Here is a 23,731-nt window from a genome sequence, read left to right as displayed (position 1 = left end):
GCAGAAGAACAAACTAGGAGCCAGGAGAGCTCCGGTCTAGTCCCAGCCATGCCACCAACTAACTCTGCGACCTAACAGTTATTATTTAATCCTCCAGTTCTCCATTTCCTCATCTATACTAAACAGATGGTGAAACTAGATGGTATTTAGCAGATTCTCTGGGCTGTAACCTTATAATTCAAGGGCAAAATCTTATCAAGTACTCTAAATCTTAAATCAGATAAATCAAAGAAAACATTATAAATACCAAGAGAGAAATCTGACATGGTAATTTTTTGCATTAAAATTTATCTAGAACTGACTGATATGTATTCATAAATGAGAGCTAAATAAATACACAAGGTATCGGATTAAATTCTCCTTCAACTAGATCTTCTTGTAGATAGCAAACTTAAATGGATCAACTGGAAACCATACAAAATTCTTCCAAAACAACCATAAAGATTTAACTGATTTAAACAGTCATTTATTAATGCTCTTTCATTTATGTTCTCCAACAAACTTGCAGTAGTCTTACAAGAGATAAAACAGGAAGCGAAATAAGCCTTCCTGTGCTTTTGTGCTTATAATGTTGAGTGACAGTTTCTCTAGAATGAACAATGGACAATGAAATAGTCTGGCCAAACTAAATACTTTCTGCGAGCAGACTGAGCCTTTATCTCAGCCAAGTAATCATTTTTATTCCATGAAAAGTATCTAAAATCATGCCAAGTTGTATCACTGCCACTGAAATTGGAATGGTTTCAACATCCCATAAAAACAGTGACACAACGAATTGGTGCAGTTAAAATCACGCTGGAGAGAAAAAAGATGAACAATTTTATTGGGTTCTATGTAGTTCAAAAGATACAATCAACACAGGTAATCACTGGCACCCTTCATGTGAGGATTACCACGTGAGATAAACACACCTGGATTTCCATGAACTCTTTGTCTTTTGCTGACTAAAATGAAGTGATTAATGCCACTGGGAATGAGGCTAAAATAATATATTCAAAAAGAGCAGCATCAAATAGCTTGAAATGCTGATAAAAGACAAAAATCAGGAAGTAAGACAGAACCAGTTTGCACTACCTGAGACATCACTTTACAAGAATTTAGACCACCACAGAACAGTGTACTTTATTACCTGAGGTACTATTAATCTACAAGAGAAATCTAAATTATTTAATATCTCAAGAAATACCTGAGAATCCACTGATCTTACACATGCTTGCTTAGAAGTTTAAAAACAAAATACATCTTATATTGTTTCTTTGTTCTGTCTGCAGTGACTTCAGAATGGAGAGATGAAAGCCAGTGTACAATAAATAGAATTTGACATCTTAAGTGCAGAATATTTAAAGCTTACATGCACATACACATACAGTTGGAAGTTCAAATATACCCAATACAGAGACATTTCCATTCTGATAGATAAGTAACATACAAAAGACTCTTGATCATTCTCACTGTCTCAGATGATGTCAAAAACATTTGTTGTCTTTGGTTTTGTTAGCTGTTTTATACTTACATTTTAATACGTGTGTTCAATCTTCTGAGAACACACAACACCTTAAATAACCAATGAGGACATAACTTGGTGATGCCGGGGATGGGGGAGAAATGATTTACAATATCCTATCCCACTGCCTTGTTCAGAAGGTCGCTTAGTCTGTTCATGGCAAATGACATGACTTCTCAGACTAAACCCAAACAGATTTTCTCTCTATTTTAGTGTTTCACACTTTCCCTGGGTTAGGGAAAAGGAAAATGTTTGGTTTTAATGGACGCTGCTGATCTTCAGGTTACTAAATCTGTGAGATATATTAAGGCCATTATTATGTAACATCCTTAATTACACTCATAATTTGAAAGCAAGATTTGCCACATATAAGCTGCTGCTGGGTAATCAAGATTTTCCTGCAGGATTGCTTCCCTGTATATGCTGAGTTGAAACCTCTATTCCTTTTTTTTGTTGTTAAAACTATCAAAGCCATTGCAATAGCCACTCCAGAAAGTGCCTTTGCTGGTGACTGTAACAGTGTTTGGGCAGCCTTAGATCCTCTTTATTCCTTGACCCTGATGGACTCTGTAGGTTATTATCTGGTACCAGAGTGACTGTCAGCTCAAATGTCAAAAGCCTTAAACAGCCCAAGAAAACAAACTAGAAGAGAAAGAAGCTCCAAGGTTCATACACTTTTAAAGAGATCCTTTAATACAGTGTTTCTCAGTCTTTTCCACCCAAGTACTTCAAGGCAGATGAGAGAGAAAGAGTGTGTGTGTGTGTGTGTGTGTGTGTGTGTGTGTGTATACACATACACACACACACACACACACACACACACATATATATATATATCGTCTGGTTTCTGTGGCTAGGACTTCTAATGCTATGTTAAATAGAAGTATTGATAGTGGGCATCCTTCTCTTGTTCCTGAATTTACCGGGAAGGCTTTCAGCTTTTCACCACTGAGTATTAGTTGGCTGTAGGTTTGTTATAAATGCCCCCTATTATGTTGAGGTATGTTCCCTCTATATCCACTTTGATGAGAGTTTTTATCATGAAGGGATGCTGAATTTTGTCAAATGCTTTTTCTGCATCTATTAAGATGATCACGTGGTTTTCGTCTTCCCTTTTGATAATGTGGTGTATCACATTGATTCATTTGCCTCTGTTAAACCATCCTTGCAACCCGGGAATAAATCCAATTTGACCAAGGTTTATGATCATTCATTGTATTGTTGGATTCAGTTTGCTAATATTTTGTTGAGGATTTCTGCATCAATATTCATCAAAGTTATTGGCCTGTAATTTTCTTTTTTTGTAGTGTCTTTGTCTGTTTTCGTATCAGGATAATGGTAGTCTTGTAGAATAAATTTGGGGGTGTTATCTCCTCTTCAAATTTTTGGAATAGTTTGAGAAGGACTGAGAAGGATAGGTTTAAGTTCTTCTTTATGTGTTTGGTAGTCTTCCGCAGTGAAGCCATCCAGTCCTGGACTTTTATTTGCAGGGACCTTTTTTTTTTTTTTAAATTACAGATTCTACTTCACTTCTAATGATCTGTTCAAATTCTTTGCTGCTTCTTGACTCAGTGTTGGCAGGCTGTACGTTTCTAGATATTTGTCCATTTCTTCTAGGTTGTCCAATGTGTTGGTCTGTAACTGTTCATAGCATTCTCTTACGATTTTTTTGTATCTCTGTGGTATCTGTTATTTCTCCTCTTTCATTTCTTTTTTATTTGGGTCCTCTGTCTTTTCTTCTTGGTGAGCCTGGTTAAAGGTTTATCAATTTTGTTTATCTTTTCAAAAAACCAGCTCTTGGTTTCACTGATATTTCCTTTTGTTTTTTTTTGATTTCTGTTTTATTTATTTCTTCTCTGATCTTTATTATAGCCTTCCTTCTGCTGACTGTGGACTTTGTTCTTCTTTTTCTAATTCTTTTAGGTGGTAGGTTAGGTTGTTTCTTTGAGATTTTTTCTTGCTTTTTGAGGAAGGCCTGTATCTCTGTCTAATTTCATTTAGCATAATACCCTCAAGGTTCCTCCGTGTTGTTGCAAATGGCAGGATCTTCTTCTTTCTCATGATTGAATACTATTCCATTGTACATATATACCACATCTTCTTTATCATTCATTTATCAGTGGACACTTAGGTTGTTTCCCTATCTTGGCTGTTGTGAATAATGCTGCAATGAACATGGGAGTGCAGATATCTTTCTGAATTAGTGTTTTCATTTTCTTCAGTTATATATCCAGAAGTGGGATTTCTGGATCATATGTTAATACTATTTTTAAATTTTTGAGGAAGCTTCATAATATATATATATATATATATATTTTTTTTTTTTTTTTTTGCGGCACGCGGGCCTCTCACTGTTGTGGCCTCTCCCACTGCAGAGCACAGGCTCTGGACATGCAGGCTCAGCAGCCATGGCTCACAGGCCTAGCCGCTCTGCAGTATGTGGGATCTTCCCGGACCAGGGCATGAACCTGTGTCCCCTGCATCGGCAGGCGGACTCTCAACCACTGCGCCACCAGGGAAGCCCCATAGTATTTTTGACAGTGGCTGTACTAATTACATTCCCACCAGTGGTGCACAAGGTTCCCTCTTCTCCACACCCTGACCAACAACCTATCTCTTGTCGTTGATGATAGTCATTCTAACAGGTGTAAAGTGATATCTCATTGTGGCTTCAATTTGCATATTTCTGATGATGAGTGATGTTGAACATTTTTCATGTGCCTATTGGTCATCTGTATGTCTTCTTTGGAAAAATGTCTGTTCAAGTCCTCTATTTTTAATCAGACAGTTTGTTCTTTTTTTGGCTATAGAGTTGTATGCGTTACTTACATATTTTGGATATTAACTGCTTGTCAGACAGAGGGTGTGCAAATATATTCTCCATTCTGTAGGGTGCCTTTTCATGTTGCTGATTGTTTCTTTGCTGTACAGAAACTTTTAAGTTTGATGCAGTCCCACTTGTTTATTTTTTGCTTTTGTTGCGTGTGCTTTTAGTTGTCATATTAAAAAAAATCATTGCCAAGACAGTATCAAGGAACTTTTATGTTTTCTGTTAGTAGTTTTACAGTTTCAAATCTTACATTTAAGTTTTTAACCCATTTCAAGTTAATTTTATGAGTGGTATAAGATAGGGGTCCAATTTCATTTTTTGCATGTGAATATCCAGTTTTCCCAACACCATTTATCAATGAGACTATCATTTCCTCATTGAGTATTCTTGGCTCTCTTGTCAAGTATTAGTTAACTGTATATGCGTGGGTTTATTTCTCAGCTCTTGATTCTGTTCCATTAGTCTATGTGTCTGTTTTTAATACCACTACCATACTGTTTAGATTACTATGCCTTTATAATATAGCTTAAAATCAGAAAGTACAATACCTCCAGCTTTGTACTTCTCTCTCAGGATTGCTTTGGCTGTTTGGGGTCTTTTGTGGTTCCATACGAATTTTAGGCTCGTTTTTTTTAATTTCTGTGCAAAATGCCACTGGGATTTTGATAGGGGTTGTAATTAATTTATAGATGGCTTGGGATCTTTTGTCTTGCCTCATATTCATAATACTTTCACAAACTTCTTAAGGGTAATTCCCTATATATATTATCACTTATCTACTGCTATGTAACAAGCCATCACAAAACTTAGTAGCTTGAAACAGCTGCAACTTACTGTTTCTTGTGATTCTGGGGTCAACAATTTGGGCTGGGCTCACCTGGGCAGTTCTCCATCTTATCTCACCTAGGATCATTAACGTGACTTGCAGTCATCTGGTAGCTCAACTGGGGCTGGAGAAACTATGATGTGCACATTCATGTGTCTGGGGCCTCGATGCTGGTTATTGGCTGGGCCTCTCTGTGTGGTCTCTCACCATTTGTTAGTCTAGCCTGGACTTCCCTTCATGGTAGCAGGAATGCTCCAAGAGATGAAGGAGGAAGCTGCAAGGCATTTTGAAGCCTAGGCTCCAGAACTCGCACAATTTCACTCTTGCCACATTCTGTTGGTCGAAATAAACCAAAAAGCCACCCTAGATTCAAGGGGTGTGGGAAAAGAGCTGAAAAATATTGTGGCCATATTTTTCAATCAAGGACAGCAAACCTTCTCCTTCTTTTGTCACTTTAGCAGCAAGTGTCACAGTGAAGGCACCTACTAGACACTGGCTGAAATGAACTCAATGTTCTGGTACTTTTTTTATATCCAGCTTGAGACTATAACCTCAAGATAAGAATAGATTTAAACGAAAAAATTAATCTTGAAAAGATTGATCTGTAACACATTACTTGGACTAGTTTTCTTTTAAAAAAAGGCCTAGGTCCAAACACATGTCTTATTTGAAAGGAACAGTTCTGCCTCGAAGAAAGAGGCCCATACTTTGAAGACTGACAATAAATCAGCAAATAGTTACTAAACCTAAGACTAGGTACTATGAGTACCAAACAGTTTTGCTCATTGATATGTTAATTTATTGATCAAACATTCATCCAGTGTTTGGCATGTGTGAGGCTCTCTGTTATTCACCCAGGATACATAATCTAGTTGAGAAGAAAGAAACATAAATGTACAATTATAACACAGGATGGTTCATAATTACAGTGACGGATAGGCATAGGATATAATAGAAGCACATTTAAAAAACAGAATGCATTAAAATTTTTACAATTTGGTTTTATGACAAGACACATATGAAGCTCCTAGTTGCAAAATATATGTGTACATGTCAGTTTAATGTAGCATTATTAAAGCCTTTTGTGGATTGCAAGAGTATATATTGAATGAAAAGACAGGAGGCAAGATTTACACATAGGACCATGTGGTGGCCATCTGCTCTTTTTACCTGCCCTGCATCCATTTACTCTTCTTGTGGTGACAGTACCTTGATTCCCTCCCTCCTTTCCTCAACTCTCAGTCCATATGATGTGGATAGAAACAACTCCACTCCAATCTTATAGGTTGTGTGTGTGTTCCAGGCCTGGCCAATCAGACCACTGCATTCTTCTGGCCACAGGGACTTGTTCAAGGATAGGTATATGACCCAAGAAGACCTAATGAGACCAATTTCCAGGATTTTTGTGGAGCTGCTGTGAAGAGAAAAATCACTCTTTTCTCTTGTAGTTACTCAACAGAACGGGAGTAATCCTGGGGCTGCTGTAGGCCACAACAAGGAGCCTGAGAATAAAGCTATTTCTGAGGGAAAGGGTTGAAACAGGGAAAGAAGAAGACTGATGGCATTGACTCTCTGGAGCTATTCATGCTAGATCTAACTGCCTAGATCCTCCAATACATTCACATTTTCTCTCTCCCTCTCCCCTCCCTCCCTCTCCTTCTCCCCTTCCCCTTTTCCTTCAAAATATTAGTGTTGAGGGTTTGTGGCTTGTCACCAAAAAGCTCTAACTAATATAGTACAGAAGGAACAAAACTCAAATCGTAGGCTTGAGAATGTATCAATTAGAAGGCCAGCATTATTGAAGCTAAGCGTCCATGTGAAGAAGTAATGGGGAACAAGATGGAGTAAGGTAGGATGAGCCCACTGCATGGTAAGGAGTCTTGACATCCAAAAGAGTTCAGAGTCTCTTAAGTAGGCAAGAGAGAATCAGTGCATTTTTACCATAAGTACGTATTTAAAATATTTGGAAGCCATAGCAGCATCAACTGGAATTAGACAAAAAGAACTGTTTGAAGGAAACTGCAGTAATTCAGAGGATGGGGAGGAAGACCCAGATCCGGACCATGGCAGGTCTAATCTGAGAAGTATGAACAGGTGAATCAGTGGGTATTAGGAACTGCTCAAGGCCAGGAAGGACAATGATTAATAAAAAGGGATACAAGAAGACTAAGTTAATCAAGAACTAAATCTACCCAAATTAATTCTAAAAACAGTCAATCTACAGAAGTTGTTGACAGTATTCTCAGTATGCAACAGAAGAACGTTAACATGGTACCCATTATTTAAAGAATTTAGAAGCCTCTAGGGGTAGGATAAATTAAATAAACGTATTGTTAACCCTATGATATAGGGCTTAGAGTATGTAAAAAACTACCAGTACCACCAACAAAAAACCAAACTTCTTGAAAACTTCAACTGGGCTAAAAATTGCTGTGACTTTAGTCTGGTTTTATGCTAACTGGGCAGTATTTTTAACAATGAAACACTCTCAATGAGTGATTTTATTTAAAAGACTCTGTTAATTATTAATTTCTCATCCAGAGTCTATAGAGAGCTTAAACCACATTTGATTCTCTAAATTTACCAGCCAGAACTCTACATACTAGTGTCAATGCAGCTGAATTGGAAAATGCCCTCTGTCTCACTTAATTTAACCTGTTTTAAGAGTTTAGAAAAATATTTATACACCTAGACAAAACCCCAACAATATTTAAGAGTACCATTCATTCTGAAAAAATTGGGATGTTTCAGGACTAGACAGGTTTTGCATATATTAACTAATTTTAGTTTTAAATTTTTTTTTTTTTTTTTGCAGTACGCGGGCCTCTCACTGTTGTGGCCTCTCCCGTTGCAGAGCACAGGCTCCGGATGCGCAGGCTCAGAGGCCATGGCTCACGGGCCCAGCCACTCCACGGCATTTGGGATCTTCCCGGACCGGGGCACGAACCTGTGTCCCCTGCATCAGCAGGCGGACTCTCAACCACTGCGCCACCAGGGAAGCCCTAGTTTTAATTTTTTAAAAGCAAGATACTAAACCAAAATTCAGGGGGTTGCTTGTCTCTTTAAATGTGCCAAGGAATCAGGATATCTCCTTACATTTCCTTCCTCAGACTTGTGGGGTTTGGAGTCCTTCCTGTCTAACTATGTATTCTTTGATCTAACTTTTTACTTTGAGTTCCATTAAGGAAAATTCTTCCTATTAGTTTCTCCAAGAAACTTAAGTACTTTATATGCTCCTTTTGGACCACAGGGGCACTATCAGAGCAGTAATTAATGAAGCTGACATATCAGGTGGGAATATATACCAAGGAAAGGCCAATAAAGCATCTTTGAAGATACAGGTTATTGGAAACTGTGCCCAGTGTTCTAATCTTAGCATAAGTTAAATTTAGTTGCATTAATTAGCAGATTTTAATGTCTACTGTCTTAAGCAATGTTTTAAAACCATGGGGATTTGATTCAAATAAGTTCCTGGACTCTCTGAGACCTGACCAAAGGAAGAAAAAAAGTGCTCCCAAAGGTATGAAAAGCACAGACCTCATTAGGCAAGCTTGCAGCCTCGTATCAGCTCTCCGCAGACAATTCAGCCATTTATTTTTTAGTGGTCATCACCCTGAAGCAGTACCTCTTTCACATAATTCACACATTTGACAGGAATATGTAGAAATCATGTCTAAAGTTCACAGCTTAGTTGAAGTAAAAAACTGTTTATTTAAAAGGGCACGTTTGAATAAAGGTTCTGTTGAAATTGCTAACATACATAAATACCTAATGCTAGGAATTTTTAAAAATTCCAGAGTCTTCCCTCATCACAAAGAAAATTGAAAAAAAAATTTTAAATCACAATTTTTATATGTGATTTAAATTTTAAAAATTTTTAAATGAAAAAAAATTTTTTTTAATTTTTATTGGAGTATAGTTGATTTACAATGTTGTGTTAGTTTCAGTGTACAGCAAAGTGCATCAGATATACATATACATATATCCACTCTTTTTTTAGATTCTTTTCCCACATGGGCCATTACAAAGTTTTGAGTAGAGTTCCCTGTGCTATACAGTAGGTCCTTATTAGTTATCTATTTTATTATTTTTTTCCCTTTAAATCATATTTTATTGCATTTTCCTTCACCTAGTCATATTATGGGAAGTAAGAGCCTGTTCTTGTTGTAGTTATCTATTTTATGTATAGTAGTGTGTATATGTTAATCCCAGTGTTCCAATTTATCCTTCCCCCCAAAAATGAAAAGCTTTTAATCACAAAATTTTTAAATGAAAGTTACAAATAATTATAACGAATCTAGATTATTTATTTTCCAATGGGAAATCAGGTAGCATACACACAACCTTGTAACTATTTTGGCATAATGCATGCTGTCACTTTGCTGCCAAAGAGATGGGCTTCTCTAACAGGCCTTGTCCTCAGATCCCTCCTCAAGACCCTGGGCACCATGTGTCTGCAATTGCTGGAAGTGGTCTCTGGATGGCAGTGCTCTTTTTAGTTTGCATCTTGGTCATGAAGATGAAGTTTCTAAGCAAAAGTTGCAGGGGACTCAAAGAATTATCTCTTTCAATAAGTGATGTCTTAGTGTTCTCAACTCCTTAGTAGCTGTGTGGCTTAGAGCAAATCAATGAACTTCTCTGAGCCTCAGTGTCCTCCTCTACAAAAGGAGGGTTCTATTCTAAAGTTGGAATGTAGTCGCAAGGATTAGAGATGATAATGATAACTAACGTAATGTTATTGTTTATTGAAAACCTAATGTGAACAGGCACTGTGTAAGAACTTTACAAGTGATATCCCAGTAAGTCCTTCCAAATACCCTATAATGCAGGTATTACTACTCTATTTTTTTTTTTTTTTTTTTTGCAGTATGCGGGCCTCTCACTGTTGTGGCCTCTCCCGTTGCGGAGCACAGGCTCCGGATGCGCAGGCTCAGCGGCCATGGCTCACGGGCCCAGCCGCTCCGCGGCATGTGGGATCTTCCCGGACCGGGGCACAAACCCATGTCCCCTGCATCGGCAGGTGGACTCCCAACCACTGCGCCACCAGGGAAGCCCTTACTCTACTTTTAGAGATAAGAGAAGTGAAGTTCAGAATAATCAGGAATGTAGCCTAAGTCCCACAGCAACTCAGTGGTGAACCTGGGGATTTATCATTTTAGCATATAATACTAGTTCCTAGAAAATTGCCTTGTGCATAGTAAATATTGGTAATTTTTAACCTTTTTTATTATTGCTATAACTATTAAATTTTATATAGCTGGTGCCTGAATGACAAAAAATTTTGAATATTATTTCTAAAATGACATAAAATGATACAAAAATCTATTATGATTTAGTTGATCAGATATCTTAATTTTTCCCCAAAGTATATTTGAGAAAGGTCAAAGAAAAGATTTGTAAATAAAAGTTTAAGGTCAATTAAATGTGGGGAGTGCTATGTATTTTATTCTTCTCCTGGAGATTCACAGGAAACATTAGCACATTAAAGACTCTGAGATGTCTCGAAGTAAACTCTTCATCTAATTTAACCCAAAGTTTTCAAATGTATTTATCGAAGAAATTCTTTCTTCACATAATATTTATGAGCATCTCTTGAAATCAGTGTTCTGAGGAAAACATTTGGGAGAAATGAATCTATCGAAACTCCTCTTCCAAGTAGAGCCTGTAATGTTTTGACAGGTCTTTTTCTGTCAACTCGACTCCCTGCTGAGATGTGCTGTGGAATGTTAGGGCTGACAATAAAGTCTTTCTGACACTTAACTGTTAAACTTAAGTTTTTCTCAGGCTTTTCTCACAACAGTACAACATTCTTTCTACTTCTCTTCACAATGCAGTCACAGGTGAAATCTCAACCGTTTCCTGAAACTCCTGCTCACGGTATTTCTTAGATCTCCTTATGGACCTTATCTTCTGCACCATTCAATGGCCTTTAACGTTTCACTGACTCTTATTTAAACCTTACTGCTACCTAATTTGTCATGTGCTTATGACTCCACAATTAAACTGTAAGTTACTTAGTGTCTGGAACTATGCACTGCACTTCAGTGAAGCCCTAAAAGAGCATGAATACAGTGCATCGCTCATTCATTCATTCAACAAATACGCATTGAGCATGTCTCATGGGCCAGGCACTGTTCTAAGTGCTGGGGTATAGCAGGACCCCAGCAAGGCCATCAGTACTCTAGCGGAACTTTTATTGCACTGGGGGAGATGGATAAATAAGTGTTCAAGTGAGCATATAATATAATGTCAGATAAGAATTAGTGGTATGAAGCATAAGGGCGGGCATGTGAAGGAGTAAATGAGGAGAGGTTACATTAGCTTAGAAAGGCCTCTCCAAAGAGGGAATATTTAAGCTGAAATCTGAATAACAGGAAAGACTCAGCCATGCAGAGAACGTCAGAAAGAGAAGGTCAGAAAGAAGAGTGTTTTAGATGAGAGGAAAAAGCCAGGGCATAGGTTGGCGGCCGGCTAAATTTGCTAAGTTAGCGGAATAGCAGGAAGGTCAGTGTGGCTGGAGCTTGCAAAAGAAATCAGGGGAATTGCTATGAGATCAACTTAGAGTGGTGGGAACGGGGTAGACTGTGGTAAGGAATTTGGACTTCATTTGAGTTCATATGGAAGCCATGGAGCGCTGTAGGCACAGGAATGACCTAACCATGTTTTCATAATGTTAAAAGACCACTCTGACTGCAGGGTAAAGAATGAAATGTAAGGAGTCAAGGGAGGAATCAGGGAGGCCAGTTACAGGCTCTTTTAGTAGCCAAGGCAAGACATGACGGTGTTAGAAAAGGGTGGTGGCAGGAAAGCCAAGGAAGTGGACGGATTCTGGAAGTACTCTGGCAAAAGAGGCAATGGGACTTGCTGGCTTGAGCAAACTAGTGGATGGTGATATTTCCTAGGTGGGGATATCTGGGACAGAAACGACCCTGGGAGGAAGGGTAGGGAAGGGAATCAAAAATACTTTTTGGGGCTTCCCTGGTGGCGCAGTGGTTGAGAGTCCGCCTGCCGACGCAGGGGACACAGGTTCGTGCCCCGGTCTGGGAAGATCCCACATGCTGCGGAGTGGCTAGGCCTGTGAGCCATGGCCGCTGAGCCTGCGCGTCTGGAGCCTGTGCTCCGCAACGGGAGAGGCCACAACAGTGAGAGGCCTGCGTACCGCAAAAAAAAAAAAAATACTTTTTGATCATGTTAAGGTTGAGTCGTCTATAAGATATACAGGAATATGTGTCAATTTTACCTAATTCTGAAGCTCAAGGGAAAGGGCAGGGCTAGATACATACATTTGGGAGTCACTGGCACAAAAAAACAGTATTTAAAATCATGAGACCACATGAGATCATCTAGGGAGAAAATGTAACTCCAAGGCACCTCAAAATTTGGAAGTGGTCCAGGAGAAGAGGAGTTAAAAAAAAAGAAAGAGAGGGGGAGGGAGAGAGAGACAGAGAGAGAGGGAAGCCAAAACAGTATGCAGAAACCCAGGAGAATGTCGTGTTGAGAAGTCCAGGAAAATAAACTGCAGCTGAATGAAGGAGTAGTCAGCTGAGCCAATGCCAGAGATCTAGATGAGGACAGAGGAGGAACCACTGGGTCGGACAATGTGAAAGCAGTAAGAGCAGGGTCAGTGGAGTGCTAATGACTGGAGCTGGGAAGAGTGGGCTGAAGGAAGAATGAGAGGTAAGGACAGATAAGCATTCAGTGTAGACAGACTCCTCCAAAAGTTTAACTGTTAAGAGGAGCAGAGAAGTGGGGCAATAGTTAGAAGGCACATGCAGTCAAGAAAAGGTTTCTCCTGACCTCAAGATGTGAGATACTAGAGTTTATCTATACAGAATCAGAAGGAAAGATTGATGATGTAGAAAAGAGAGGGACTGATTGAACACAGAAAGCTTTGTTTAATTATTATAGATTTTTAAATGTATTTGATTCACATTAGACTGAACAGGAAGTTGTTTTCCAACATGAGTGTAATTGTGACAATCTCCAGGAAATAAAACTGAGTGGTAATAATAATAACAATATTAACTTAACTTGCATCTAGGGCTTATAGCTTATCTTGCTGTGCTAGGCATCGTTTCATGTGCTTTCCATATATTAGCTTCTTTTTAAAAATTAAAAAAATTTTAAAAATTTTCTTTATTTTTGGCTGTGTTGGGTCTTTGTTGCTGTGCACAGGCTTTCTCTATTTGCGACGACCAGGGGCTACTCTTTGTTGTGGCGCGTGGGCTTCCCATTGCGGTGGCTTCTCTTGTTGTGGAACACTGGCTCCAGGCGCGCAGGCTTCAGTAGTTGTGGCACTCAGGCTCAGTGGTTGTGGCTCACGGGGTCTAGAGCGCAGGCTCAATAGCTGTGGCGCACGGGCTTAGTTGCTCTGCGGCGCGTGGTATCTTCCCGGACCAGGGCTCGAACCCGTGTCCCCTGCATTGGCAGGCGGATTCTTAACCACTGCGTCACCAGGGAAGCCCTATATTAGCTTCTTTATTCCTCCAAATAACAATAATTGTTCTCATGTAATACTTAATGAGGAAACTGAGATACAGAGAGATTAAGTAACTTCTCTAGTGCTGTGTAGGCAGTAAGTGACAGAACCAGGATTCCCACTCACATAAGCTGCCTCTGAAGCCTTAACTACCAGGATAAATTGGTAAATGGTCTTATGTGTGCTGGCATTTCCTCAGTTCATGATACGTTTTATGATTCACCTCCTCTCACCTCTTCTTTCTCTAAGAGTATGTGGTTATAGAAAAGGATAAAAAGGAATTGTTTTTCAACTCTTTCTTTAGTTGGGGCAATCTTATGAGACGGTCAAACCAAGTAGATGTGGGCAGCAATTCCATCAAAATCATTCCTTTCAAGATATTTTATAAACACCACACATTAAAATACAATTTTCAACAGTTAGTATAATTTTTTTTCATACAAGTATTCCTTCTGTAAACACATTTGATACACATTTATATATTACTTTAATGGCTATATGGCATTCTATTGTTGGGACATACCACAGTTTACTTAACCCTTCAAATATATGTGTGTGCTTATGTACTTATAGAAGAAGTCCAAGTTCTTGGCAGAAAAATTAGAAAATACAGCTTAGCAAAAAGAATTCTACTCATCCTTTCATTTAATAAACCAATTCTTAGTGTCCATTTTACATGATGCAACCATTACAAATCATGTTTTCTACTGCTATTTAAAAGCATGAGGAAAATGCAGAGGAAAAACTGCAGGATACAAAATTATATGGAAAGTATGTGAAAAAATATGTGAGAAACAATTAAATCACACATACACACACCACATGAGAAAGAGAGGGAGAAATGTAAACAATAGTTGTTATTTCTGGGAAGTAAGATATTAAGGATGGTTTTTGTTTTCTTCTGCTTGCCTTTTTTTCCTGATTTTTCTATAATGAACATACACTAATACTCAGAAAAATGTTCGTTCAAAAATTAAATATTTCTACATCTTGCACTAAGAGCATATGAATTACCAGATACCTAATTTGCAGCTAAAATGGAATCCATTAAGATAGCAAGGCATAGGGGATAGGAGGGCATTTTTATTATTTCAATTACTCAATAATAATGCTCCCAATTATTCTACTGCCCAGAACACCATTCAGGGTGTGCATGTCTGTGTGTGTGTGTGTGTGTGTGTGTGTGTGTGTGTGTGTTCTGTGGGGCAGTACGGAATCATCCAAGCTAATTAGTATGTATTTAACAAATGATGGACAACTAACATGGAGCTTCACTTCTTGCCACTAGATCTACCGAGCGGAGAAAGAAACAGAGAGGGAGATCCAGGAGACATTTCCAAGGAAAAAAAGTTCCCTAAAGTATAGGCAGAAAATTCAGATACTTCCTGTATCCCTTGGTTTAGGCTATCCCTTTAAGATGCATTTTTTCTTTTATACTTTTTATAAACATACTAAAAATATGTATATTTGAGTTCTCAAAAACGTACAATAAACCCCATGTTCCCATCACTCAGCTTCAGTAATTATCAACATTTTTCAGAATTTTCTTTCTAGTTGCTTACCTTGCATTAGTAGGAAACAATAATACTTAGGAACAGGAAAACAGTTTGTAGAAACATTTTTACACATTAAATAAAAAAGAAATGGTTAAAAACCTCACTGTGCCGATCTCAACCAAGCTTTGAAGAAGTCCCTAGAGAGTTTCTGAGGTCTGCTGATTCAATTACCACCTTTCCCATCCAGTTTGCCCTTCCTCCCCAGTAGCTATCTGAGTGCACTATTACACTTGGGAAATGGAAGAACTAAAATAAAGAAAGCAGTAAACCAGGAACTGGGAAGCCACAGGACAGAACTGGGGGATTAGCAAGCGCTCACCCAGAGCAAGTGTGGTCCAGAGGACAGCCTGGGGACAAGCAGGCATCAGGCCGGGCAGGCCAGTCTCACGAAGGTCACGAAGTGGGGACAGGGGTGCATTATGAACTGTCACGGGGCTGTACCTACCCAAACTGTTGTCACTGCTCGTGGGCCAGGAAGCAATTCTGTCCCTCAGCTTCTTCTTTTTACAGGAATTGTCTGACTTCTCAGAAAGGCCTACTTCCTCCTTCCTAATTTCTCTGACGAGCTGCATGCGGCACCTTGTAAAATCCTGAAAGGAAATCTTCCCATTTTCATCAGCGCCCAGCTGGTTCATGATCTCAGCCACAGACTCTTCCATATTCAACTGGCGACAGACCATCGACAAGTCATTTCTACAGAAGGGATTGAACAGAAAAAGGGCTTGTTAGGAGAGACATTTAAGCTAGAGAAAATAGTTAATGAAAAAAAAAGAGTATTTCTTGAATACATCCACACGTAGGAAACCTATTTCCACATTTCTCATTGCTTCTGGAAAAGTGCTAAGTGTGCAAAAAGATCTGTTCCACCTGGGTTATTCTAGACAAGCACTCTATTATTATTTGGAACAGTGAGGCAACTTTAAATCCTTTGTTCTCTTTTTTTCTTCCGTGTCCATGCCCTTTCCTCCTTTTCTTTCTTTTGAAATTGACAAAGCACCTGTAGAGGGTAGCATTGTTACCTAACTGTAAGATAAAGTTTCAGAACATAGAAAAGATATTGTTTCCACTCTTGGCAGAGTTGAAAATCTCATCAAATTGTAAAGGAACAACAAAGATTTTAACAAGCTTGACTTTTCAGCTTTCTGGACCAATCAGCTAATTGCAGTACTTCTTTAAAATGTTATTTAATTTCAACTTTCATGACTCAGTGCTCGCCTACCTCTGGTTTTTCCTGATTTTCTTTGAGTATTTTCCACCTTCTCATCAGCAATTAGTAAACCCTAAGCCTTAGGGCAGGGATCAAAATCCCAAAAGTCTTCCAGGTCTAGGACTTAATGTAAACGTGTGAAGTGGGTGGATTTAAGACAAGAGGGGTTTCTGGAGTCTGTGGCTGGACCAGAGAAGTATATTCAGCCTACAGGTTCTCAAGTTAAAGAAAGAGAAAGAAAAAGAATAAAAAAGAAACAAGAACAACACCACTATGCTGGCCAAGAACATTTATCTGGAGGACATCATCTGACCCTGCACATATAAATCTTGTTCTTTTCTCTCTTTCTAAACTCTTTGGGAAAATACTTTGTTCAGATTGCTCCAATTCTAAGTCTCAATAAAGGTAAAAGGATTATGAATTTAAGAGCTGGAAGAGATATTAGGAACTGGGCCATGGTCACAAGAACAGCTAGTTAGTGCTCCTGTCTCAACACACCACCAAACCCAGTCATCTGGAGACCATGACCAATTTGATGTTTGCTGATACCTGAAACCTAACCATGAAAAGACCAACCCTTCTCCAGTCACCCTTCACAAATTCCTTCTAGTCCATGCTAGTATGATTCCCCAAGTTCCCTAGGCTCACAGAATTGTAGATATTTTTAATATCTTCTCATTCACTCCATTTTAACCCTAATTCCCCCCATCCTCGTCCCTAGTATCCAATCTCTAATCAAATTTCTGTTGGTCCTGTCCCTGAAATGCTTCTATATTTACTCTTTATTATGTTTTTCAATACACATAACACTCTCCAAAGCCTTCTTAGTTTATACCAGGTCCATTACATTAGCTTCTTTAGTTGATCACCTTGCTTCCATATGCCATCCATTTTCGTGTTTCATAAAGAATTTTGACACACAGCGACAAGTTTTAGTTTATCTTGTTTGTCTGTCTGTGTATATATGTATAGTATATAATGCTTATGTGTATGTATTTATGCTTTTATTTGTAAGATAGATGGATGGGTAGATAAATAAATATACACATATGGAAGGAAGTATGGTAGATTAAATTAGTCCTAATTTTTCATTTTTCTGTAGAACTGTTATACGTCTATACCCTTGCCTTGGCCTTGGGGCCAGGGACACTCATGGTAGGTATGATCCTTCCCATCGTTTTAACTTCAGGCTTGACATCTAACTTAGCCTCTGGGATGTATGTGTTTATCTAGTTAATCCCCTACTGGGCTGTCCCCTTTTGCTTCTGCCATTATTATGAGAAGAACAAACCATGATAGCTATTAACCCTCTAGCCTGGACCCCCAAATGAGCCACTTCAGCTGATCTGCAGACGTGTAGCATAAGAATCACTGCAGCTGACCCAAAGGTATGTAATCAAGAATAAATTCTTATTGTTTATGCCAATGAGATTTTGTGATTGTTCCCCAGCAATAGCTAACTGATACATTGGAATAATTTTTTGATCCATTCATATGTTTATTTTTTTACTCTTTGCTGAATACAACCTGTCTGATATTCAGCTGGATTCATCCCAGACAGGAATGAGTATGATTCCTGTAAAACAGGAATGCAGTACTGTTTATGTACTGCTTACATAACAGTAAAACAGGAATGCAAACAAAAAGAAAGGGCCAATGTTCAGGTTCTACATCTAAAAAAAGAATTTCTTTATCATGTTTTTAGACAATAATCTTAAAAATTAGGCTTGGTGGGAGATAAGTAGGTTTTCTAAATTTCAGAAGTTCACATAACAAGATGTTAACACTAATATTTTCTGAATAGTAGGAATATGGTGTTTTCATTTTCTTATTTTTGCCTATTGTATTTGTAACTTTCTAGAATGTACTATACTACTTTCATAAATTGCTATGTCATTTTATAGGTTTTAAAAATGAGGATAATAATAGCACCTATCTCTTAGGGTTGTTTTGAGGATAAATGAGATGATGCATGTAAGCACTTAACACAGTTCCTGGCACATATTAAGTACTCAATAAATAGTAGCCATTATTATGATTATTTTATAATTATTGATCATAAATCTTTAACAATGCCCCAGTTTCACGATTAAGTCTTTAGTAATTAAGCACAAACTGCTCAGGGGAAAATAGTGCTTATTGAACTGAACTGACTCCTTCACTAAGTGGAGCAATCTATCTGCAGAGGCTCGCCTTCCTCCCTGCCTGTGGCCCACTTACACTTGGGCGCCCTGGTGAGAAACCCAAGCCTGTCCAAGCTTGAGAAGCCCCATTCCACAAAAAGCAGCTCAAAAAAGGATTTGTGTTCTAGAAATGTCAAATGTCAACTCAGAGGAGAATGCATAATTTTGCATCTTTATTTAAAAAGTGTAGGTCACTGGGCTTCCCTGGTGGTGCAGTGGTTGAGAGTCCGCCTGCCGATGCAGGGGACACGGGTTCGTGCCCCGGTCCAGGAAGATCCCACATGCTGCGGAGCGGCTGGGCCCGTGAGCCATGGTCGCTGAGCCTGTGTGTCCGGAGCCTGTGCTCCGCAACGGGAGAGGCCACAGCAGTGAGAGGCCCACGTATCGCAAAAAAAAAAAAAAAAAAAAGGTGTGGGTCACTGAGAGACTCTCATAAAAGGTCAAAAACAAAATACAGTACGTCCTACTAAATTAAGTCAGACAGTAATCTTTAAACAGCAGTGCTAGTTTCTAAAAACTAAGTGAAAGCTAAAGTTTCTCAGTATAGAAACACAGAACTAGCAAGAACAACTAACAAACCTGCAGGGCGAAATGCTACTATCCCCATTTTATAGATGAAGATGTGAAGGCTGAAAGAGTCCCAGAGCTAATATGTGGCAGAGCCAGGAATCTAAACCAAATCAGTCTGATTCCAAAGCTCTTGCCCTTTCCATTCTACCAGACACCGCCTTGGATGTCAATGATACTTAAACTTTGGCCTCTGAACACAAATAAGGACAGCAATAATAGGAACAGCTTGATGATCAACAGTCATTAAGAACAGTACTTTTATCTTAAACCAGAAAGGCTACATATATCTATATATGTGCTCCCCGACCATGTTAAATACGGATGAGAATAATACTACATTTTGATATCAACATGAGAAAACAGTTACAAGAGAGAGAAAAAAAAATTCCAGGGAGTTCCCTGGCGGTCCAGTGGTTAGGACTCTGTGCTTTTAAGATCCCGTAAGCAAACCGAGTGACACAGCCAAAAAACAAAAAAAAATCCCCAAAGCTCTCCTTTACATATAAGAGCAAGCCCAGAGAACTTGATCACAGTTTCACTATCAGCCATTGTGCTAGGGCTGTTTCAAACAGCTCGCAATGAATTACACGCTCCTGTGACTACGCCCCTTTGCATTATGTCTTTGCCTTTCCTCCCATCAACAGATGGAGGCTATTTCCCTGACCTTGAATCTGGGCTGGCCTTGTGACTTGCTTTGACCAGTGGAATGTGGCAGAAATAACTAACGTTCTAGGATTCATGAACACATGCCTTATGACACCTTGTAGTTTCCACTTTCAGCTCAAATCCTTCCAGCTTCATGCTGGCCTTGTCGCCCACTCAAGGCCACAAGTGGTCTCTTCCTTCTTCTAGCATTTAGCACCTGTACCATTCATTCAGTGACTGTATACAGCCATGGGACAACTTTTAGGTTGTTTTACTAAACTTTCATTTCTCTTTCTCTTTTTTAAAAAATTATTTTCAGGGCTTCCCTGGTGGCGCAGTGGTTGAGAGTCCGCCTGCCGATGCAGGGGACACGGATTCGTGTCCCGGTCTGGGAGGATCCCACATGCCGCAGAGCGGCTAGGCCTGTGAGCCATGGCTGCTGAGCCTGCGCATCCGGAGCCCGTGCTCCGCAACGGGAGAGGCCACGACAGTGAGAGGCCCGCGTACCGCAAAAAAAGAAAAAATTATTTTCACACACTCAAGTCTTATCTTCCCAACCTGACCACAGGCTCCTGGAAGCCAGTGGCCATGCATCAATCTCCCTTAAGATCCGTTCAGCACCCAGCACATCACCCTGTACACAACAGAACTCCATCACATTTGTTTTGATAGATGGATTTGTAAACTCTCAGGAGTTAAACATGATCATTCTTTTGAAGGGGTTCCCCACTTCATCTGATATCTTCCCACAGTACCTGTCTTTGTATCTTCCCACAGAAGGCAGCAGCACATGGGATGCCCAGTGAGTACGAATGACCAATGGGCACCGTAAAAACAAACAACAACCTTGTAGCCTTAGTGACAGAGCAACATAACAGTTTCTCCGCACTAGGCCAGGAGCATTTCTCAGAGGAAGACATAATGAGCAGTGGTTGTCCAAAACTAATATAGTCCAGTGGAGAACTATTTCAGTAGTAGTAACATCATCATATAAAGCACTGCCTTTAAAATAAAAACCAACAAACTTTTGTATATTATTCCAGAAAACACACCCATTCATCTTAGAAAATGTAGACAAGTAAGAAGAAAATACAAATTACATGCTACCTTTCTACCCGGCAATAACCATAGTGAACATTTTAACTAATTTCACAAAATTATGGTAAATATTTTTTCTCTAAGTTTCCTCTAAATAAATAAATTTCCTCCAAATAAAATTTTCCTTTCATCATTGCTACAACTGCTCTAGAAGGTGTTTCATATTTATTCATATTCATATATGCATGTCTTATCCTCAGAGGATATAACCATGAGGAATAGATTCTGGTTTAGCAGAGGAACTGGTCAAATAAGGTAATATTTGGCTCTGCAGAGAACACCAATCACCAGGCAGCACTGAAGATCAATGCTTCTAGCTCAAAACTGCATGGTTTTACAAAGCATAGCTATTACTTTCTGTATGTAGAAGCCTTTTGGTCTCTTGGCTATTCTTTTTCTTTTAACTTGTAAGGAAATTGAGTAGGAAGTGAAAATTCAATGAAGCTATTCATCATTCAGGGAAATTCACAGCCTAACATCAGGAATAGATAACGGGAAAGATGGGCTTAGGTCTCTCAACCTCAGATGCAGAGAAAAACACTATTCTTCCCCACAATGATACTAAACCCCAAACCCAGTTGGAATGAGGGCTATGTGAAAGCAATTGTTACTCTGAGGAAGGGTTAGATGCTTCTGTTCACAGCTCTCAACGAACAGACACCTTTGGAACTAATAGGTATGCCAGAAATAGCTGCTTATGAAAGAACTCAAAACAAGTCTATAAGTTCATTTTGCCTCTCTAACTGTTCAATTTGAGTCACACAAAAATGTAATTTAGGGGACTCTAATTTCAGTTCCATAAATATTCAAAGTGTGAAAAATCATAAATAAGTCATTAAAAAACAGGCTTCTGGGCTACGGCTGGTAATTTCTGAGTATAATTGTTGGAGGGAGCAAATGCATTTGCCTTTCACAATTGCTTCTGAGTTTATCTGGTCTAAAGTGAAGACCAAAACAAACAACTAAATAAGCAAATAAACTTATCGTTAAAAGGAGAATAGTTGATCGATCTGAAGGACTTCAACAGAATTCAGAAAGATAGTAAAGAGATGGGAGAAGCTGGCCAGTATGCTGCATGATGGGAATGAGAATTGGGGCTGCCAACAGTGGGGCTACCTTACCTTTCAGAGCATGGAATAAATAGATGTTCAATGGTTGTAAATCAGGATACTTACACAGTGGTATAAGCACATTATGGAAAAAAATCATCAAGATAACTAAAAGCACAAGTGGTAAAAAACTGTACCTGGGGAGTGAGCTTGGGCATTGAGAGGTGGATGGGGCAGGAGACTTGTGTTTTGTCAAGTGCCCTTCTGTACCATTTTATTTTATTTTACCATGTGCATGAATTATTTTGATAAAAGTAATGTTTTCAGGTTTAAAAGATCAAATAAGTCATTAATTTAATCTGAGCTGTAACAGACAAAAGATTAGTATTTAAATATACAACAAGTTCCTACAATGTAATAAGAAAAAGATAACAACCCAGTTGAAAAATGGGTAAATGATAAGAACAGAAAATTAACAAAAAATGGCAAAGATGTGGAAATATTCTCAACCTCGATAAACATAAGGAAAATGCAAATTCAAGCAAACAATGGGATACCATTTTAAATGGTATCGGATTGGCAAAAATGTTAGTCTGACAATACCAAATGTTGACAAAGAAGCAGAAACTTTCATGCGGTGTTGGTGGAAAACAAAAACTGGTACCACTTCTTTAGAATGAATTTTGGCAACATCTAAAAAAAATGCACACCCTTCAACCAGAAATATCACTTTTAGTTATATATGTTAAAGAAACTTATGCAAGGATGGAAGGAGACATGCACAATATATGTAAGAGCAAAGATTTGGAAAAAGGTTAGTATTAATAATCATGCTAATAAGAACAGCGAACATGCATCGGATGCTTACTGTGTGCCAGGGCCTGAGCTAGTGGATATGTAAATTGAGGAATCGTCAGCTAATGAAATATGATCAGAGTTTTCAGAGGAAATACATTTGTAATATATCATAATTAGTAAATCTCAAAAACAGCAGTGAGTAAAAACCTCAAGAATAACATGAACGACAGGACAGTTTTTATCTAAAGTTTAAAAATATACCAAAAACCACTATAAATTATATATGAATAATAAAAACAAAGTCAGGAAGCAAAAACATCAACCATAAAGTGGTGAGGGAGAGAGGGGAATAGAATTGGGGAGGGGATAAAGGGGTTTTAACATGCATTTACAATGTTATATTAAAAAATCATAGGCAAATATGACACAATGTTTACATCTTTTCAATCTGGGTATGGATACATGTGTGTTTACTATACACTTTGTAGTTTTCAATATTTAAAATCTGTCTTAATAAAAAAAAATCTAATGCATGAAAGGCAACTTAAAACAAATTTAGCCTGAGGTCACAGTTGAAGGATAAAACATTTAAAATGAGCAATGTCATTCATATCAGTAAGCACTTGTAGGACATGTCTCGTGGAGTTGATCAAATTAGATGATCCAAAATGACATTGTTCATCCTTACAGGCTATAGAGCACCTGATTATTCTCCTGGTATGATTTTCTAAAAGTAGAATTACTCATTGTTAAACAGTCTAATCTCTCAATACAGTTTTTCAAACATCCCTCGAGAAACATCCACCAATTTTTAGCCCCAGCAGCAGTGTTTCAGCTACCCCCACTTGTTTTACATACTTTTCTGGAGAGCAGAATCAAATTCCCCATCTCTATGGTCTCACTTTCTTTTCTGTGAAGGCATTTATACCACACATTCCCAGAGACACATTTCTTTCCTTCTCTTCAGCACTCAGTACTGACGTCTG

General features: G+C 38.6%; 1 protein-coding gene across 1 annotated transcript in view; it reads right to left on the bottom strand.

The window, feature by feature from the left end:
* The window catches only part of MCC (MCC regulator of WNT signaling pathway), a 430,319-nt gene that overhangs the window by 339,034 nt on the left and 67,554 nt on the right, over positions 1-23,731 (bottom strand). Inside the window, exon 2 of the mRNA XM_065873958.1 lies at positions 15,641-15,888. Within this exon, the coding sequence (XP_065730030.1) occupies positions 15,641-15,888 (248 nt within the window). The remainder of the gene's footprint in view (positions 1-15,640; positions 15,889-23,731) is intronic.

The sequence above is a fragment of the Phocoena phocoena genome, chromosome 3 (genome assembly GCF_963924675.1).
Source record: "Phocoena phocoena chromosome 3, mPhoPho1.1, whole genome shotgun sequence".
In the NCBI taxonomy this organism is placed as follows: Eukaryota; Metazoa; Chordata; class Mammalia; order Artiodactyla; family Phocoenidae; genus Phocoena; species Phocoena phocoena.
Note: the sequence above shows the minus strand (reverse complement) of the source record. Positions and strands in the feature narration are given on the sequence as shown.